This window comes from Gekko japonicus, unplaced genomic scaffold (assembly GCF_001447785.1).
Source record: "Gekko japonicus isolate JY-2015 unplaced genomic scaffold, Gekko_japonicus_V1.1 scaffold3938, whole genome shotgun sequence".
NCBI lineage: Eukaryota > Metazoa > Chordata > Lepidosauria > Squamata > Gekkonidae > Gekko > Gekko japonicus.
In genome coordinates, this window is record NW_015173806.1 from 77,535 (window position 1) to 80,183 (window position 2,649).

The window sequence follows — 2,649 nt, forward strand, 5'->3', positions numbered from 1 at the left end:
TCGGAAGATAGGTAGTTCTGCCATAGCTTTCCACAGCACCACTTAACAGTATTTGTTCCATGATTATTGGGTGTAGTGAACAGTTGCTTAAAAAAATATTTTGGAACTCCATTTTCTTCTGATTGCACTGAAACAATCCAATTTGTTTCCCCAGTAGTGTTGGAATAATGTAAGGAAAATAACAATTACCTTGAAGTTCTGCTTGGGTGCAGATGTGGCTCGAGAAACATCTTTAGTGCTTCAGCTATCATCAAGATGTTGGTGGGTCATCCTGAGGGCTGGCTTCGCGCAGGTTGCTTTACTCTGTCTTACCTTAGAGCGCTTTGACGCATTGTCCAAAAAAGATGCTCAATATAATACAAACAAATACCGGGCCATATAAAAGTGAGGAGTGAATAGAAGGTAATAAAACATGTGCAAGAATCTAAACAGAGAAAAGAGGTCATGATCCATTCATCGTTAACGTCTTCCTAATCCCATTAAGTTCTTTGGGGCTGAGCACGTGCTTAACGTTCTAGGACCTGAATGTGATTTCAGTGGGCTTCAGCAGATACTCTGCTTGGGGTTGGACTGCATGTGGCTTCCACATCACAGCTTGAAAGCAAATAACCTGTAAATTGTTGAAAACTTCTGTTTATTTCCTTTGTTTAGGGGAAAGAGCCCTCTGTCCGCCAACTAGCTCTTTTGCACTTCAGGAATATTATAACCCTCAATATCAAACTGGAAGATGCTCTGTCCCGTTCCCGAGCAAGAGTTCCTCCTTCAATTATTCAGATGTTGCTTATCCTTCAGGTATATATTTTTCTGGATTTTTAAATCTGTATCTCTGCATAACTTGCTCCTCAAAAGCAATTATTAATGTTGAGCTGTTACGGCTGCTCCCACCTTTCAGGTACTCTGTGTGTTGACTGTCTTCTTATAGCAAGCCATTCATTTACTGTGTTTTGCCACACAGATAGTGGGATGTTCTCCGTTTCTACCACAAATGTCTGTTTCTTGGGACAAAAGGTCATTGTGGGTATTTGTAGTACAGGATTCTAGATTCCCCAGATCGTCTGTGCTAAGCAGACTAATACAAGACCTTTCACAAACTGGAGAAGAGTTAGCATTTTTTTACTTGGATCTCATTGATGGGGTTTAGTCCTGCATAGAGTAGTTATGGAAACTCCTACCACACAGAGGTGTTTTGCGCCTGTTGCATTTGGGAGAACCAGTGTTTCATGATGCAAGCTAGAGCAAATCATAACACTTTTCTGCCCTTCTCTGTTCTGGGAGGCCGACTTTCCACTTCACAAAATGTGGAAGAAGCTGCTGAGTCCCACCCTTTTGAACAGTCTTCTGTGCCCATACCAAGGGAACCATTAGTTATCAAGAAGAAGAAGAAGAGATTGGATTTATACCCCGCCCTTCACTTGGAGTCTCAGAGCGGCTTACAAACTCCTTTCCCCTCCCCTCCCCACAACAGACACCCTGTGAGGTGGGTTGGGCTGAGAGAACTCTTGACAGAAACTGCTCTTTTTCAAGGACAGCTGTGCCAGAGCTTGTGACTGACCCAAGGTCACATCAGCAGGTGCAAGTGGAGGAGTGGGGAATCAAACCCGGTTCTCCCAGATTAGAGTCCGCGCACTTAACCACTACACCAAACTGGCTCTCATTATCAATCAAGAGAATTGTTTCATCAACCTGAACCACTGCTTTCTCCTAAAGGGAAGAAATGATGCCTGACTCCAAGAAGGCAAGATGGGAGAGAGATGAGACCTTGCAGTTGGCGCCTCCTTTGACCTTGGAAGGTTGTACTGAAGTTCCAGATCTGGATCTGACTTTCAAGTTGCAGGACCATTTGCTCAACCCCCATGCCTCCTTCAGTTCATAGTTCATACTGAGGAGCCTCACTGTTGGAGGGCCAGTTGGAAGGATTTCGCCTAAGACCCCCTAAATAACAACTGCACTGGTTGCCGATTGAATACGGGATCTGGTTCAAGGTTATGGTCTTGACCTTCAAAGCCCTATGTGGCCTGGGACCATCATACCTACAGGACCGCCTCTCCCCATATGAGCCCCGGAGAGCTTTACGCTTTTCTGATAAACACCTCCTGCTGATCCCCGGCCCAAGGGACGTCCGCTTAGCCTCAACCAGGGCTAGGGCTTTTTCAGCCCTCGCCCCAACGTGGTGGAATATGCTTCTCCCTGAGATCAGGGCCCTGCGGGGCTTATTACAGTTCTGCAGGGCCTGTAAAATGGAGCTCTTCCGCCAGGCTTTGATTGACATTCAACCATTCTGGCCTCCCCTGTTTTTGGCCCTTCCCAGTGCCTCGCTGTTTTACATAATATTATTGGGCACTGAAGGGGTTTTTTGGGTGCCTATGTTCACCTGATATGAGGCACAGGGTTTGTTCTTATTGTTTATCACGCCATTTACCTTTTTATTGTTTTACGGATTTTATGTTGTAAGCTGCCCTGAGCCACTCGTGGGATAGGGCGGGGAATGATAATAATAATAATAATCCATTAGAAGAAGAAGAAGAGATTGGATTTATACCCCGCCCTTCACTTGGAGTCTCAGAGTGGCTTACAAACTCCTTTCCCTTCCCCTCCCCACAACAGACACCCTGTGAGGTGGGTGGGGCTGAGAGAGCTCTGACACAAACT

General features: G+C 45.6%; 1 protein-coding gene across 3 annotated transcripts in view; it reads left to right on the forward strand.

The window, feature by feature from the left end:
• Positions 1-2,649, forward strand: part of PRR5 (proline rich 5) — a 62,296-nt gene that overhangs the window by 48,714 nt on the left and 10,933 nt on the right. For all 3 annotated transcript variants that reach the window (XM_015423581.1, XM_015423582.1, XM_015423583.1), the window contains exon 7: positions 652-792. In XM_015423581.1, the coding sequence (XP_015279067.1) occupies positions 652-792 (141 nt within the window). The remainder of the gene's footprint in view (positions 1-651; positions 793-2,649) is intronic.